General features: G+C 46.2%; 1 protein-coding gene across 1 annotated transcript; it reads left to right on the top strand.

Moving 5' to 3' along the window:
• Positions 1-504: 504 nt before the first annotated feature.
• On the top strand, positions 505-1,605 carry LOC126701078 (uncharacterized). Its single transcript, XM_050399220.1, has one exon. It carries the CDS (start codon positions 505-507, stop codon positions 1,603-1,605), a length of 1,101 nt encoding a protein of 366 aa, XP_050255177.1.
• Positions 1,606-2,030: the final 425 nt, after the last annotated feature.

Here is a 2,030-nt window from a genome sequence, read left to right as displayed (position 1 = left end):
TACACTGTGATGCTCTTCGGGTTAAAAAATGCAGGCGCAACTTACCAACGAGCAATAACGACCATATTTCACGATATGATGCACCAGGAGCTAAAAGACTATGTGGACGACATAGTGGTTAAGTCAAAAAGGAGAGAAGAGCACTTTTGTGTGTTAAAAAGGGTATTCGAAAGATGTAGAGCTTTCAAGTTAAGAATGAATCCCCTTAAGTGCACATTCGAAGTGTCCTCTGGGAAATTCCTGGGTTTTCTGGTTCACAGCAGGGGCATAGACGTGGATCCGGCCAAAGCCACGACTATAGCAACTATGAGACCTCCAGCCACAGTAAAAGAATTGAAGAGCTTCTTAGGAAAAGTCTCATATATCCGGAGATTCATCCCTAGATTGGCATCAATCACCTCTGCCTTCACCAAGTTGCTCAAGAAAGGGCAAAGCTTTGAGTGGGGGGAAGCGTAGCAGACGGCCTTCAAAAGGCTACAACAGATAATGATGAACCTCCCCACGATGCAGGCCCTTATTCATAAAAGACCACTGCTACTCTATTTGGCCACCAACTCGTACGCCATCAGCGCACTAATTGCTCTGGAAGATGGAGGTGGTGTCGAGCAGCCAATATACTACATCAACCGCGCCTTAAAAGATGCAGAAACTCGTTACCTAAGGGCAGAGAGAGCGTGCCTGGCCATTGTATACGCTTCGCAGAGGTTGCGTCACTATTTCTTGACCTACGAAGTATGGCTGATGACTAAGTCCCATGCCATTAAAGCTCTTTTACAACAGCCGATCCTCTCTGGCAGGATATCCCAGTGGTTGCTACAGTTATCACAATACGACTTTAAAATGGGGACACCTAGGGCAGTGAAAAGTCAGGCTATAGCAGATTTATTGGCACAGTTTCCAGGAGAGGAAGAATTCCCACTGGATGATGAAGTTCCAGGGGAAGTAGCCTTGTTAGAAGAAGTCAGAGAACAGTGGGTAATGAAATTTGATTGGTCTTCTACTACCCATTCCGGAGGGGTAGGAGTAGTTTTGTATCATGAAGAAGACAAGGCAGTGGCACTGTCATTTAAGCTGGAATTCCCGTATTCAAACAACACGGCGGAGTACGAGGCCTACTTAACCGGGCTTGCCACGGCTCTCGAAATGGGAGTCAAACATTTGAAAGTATTGAGGGATTCAAACTTGGTTATTTGCCAGGCCAAGGGAAGCTTTTCCTTAAAGGAGCCTAGCCTAGCCCCGTACAGAGGGATGACCCAAAGAATCGAAGAAAAATTCTCAACCTTTGAAATAGAGCATGCCCCGAGAAACGAAAATCGGTTTTTGGACGCATTAGTTGCACTGGGTTCGCAAATAATCTTCAAAAGGAGTAGCACCAGGATAGAAGTCAGCAAGAGGGAAGAATCCATCATTGAGGTGTTGAAGGAAAAGGTCCGAGAGGAACAGGGCGAAGGGGATTGGTGGATCCCCATAAAGGAAGTGTTGGTAAAGGGAGACGATGCAGCAAAATTAAAGATGTTAAAAGATCATGCCTTGGTAAACGAAGAGTTGTACCGCAGGATGCCAGGTGGGGTCTTATCCAGATGCGTGGGGCAGGAAGAAGCCTAGAGAAAATTGAAAGAAATACACGACAAGACTTGCGGGTCTTGCGGAGAAGTCAGTCTTTACCGCAGACTTCAGAGAGCAGACTTCAGAGAGCAGGCTTCTATTGGCCAAGTATGGGTAAAGATGCAGATCAAGTCCAAACCCAGTGTGAGACTTGCTAGCTTGCGGCAGACAGGGAGGAAAGTTACATAGTATTCGTCAGCGAGGATTGGAGAAGCCCTTTCATACAGTACCTAACAGAAGGCATCCTGCCACAAAAGCACAGTGAAAGATACAAGCTTAAGAGGTTGGTAACACACTACTTCTTGCATAATATGGTCCTTTTCAAAAAGGGGTATGATGGGGACCCTTTGAGGTGTTTGGGCCCTGAAGAAGCAAAAGAAATGATAAAAGAAGTGCATTCAGGAGAATGTGGTGAGCACCAGGGG

The sequence above is a fragment of the Quercus robur genome, chromosome 2 (genome assembly GCF_932294415.1).
Source record: "Quercus robur chromosome 2, dhQueRobu3.1, whole genome shotgun sequence".
Lineage (NCBI taxonomy): Eukaryota > Viridiplantae > Streptophyta > Magnoliopsida > Fagales > Fagaceae > Quercus > Quercus robur.
Note: the sequence above shows the minus strand (reverse complement) of the source record. Positions and strands in the feature narration are given on the sequence as shown.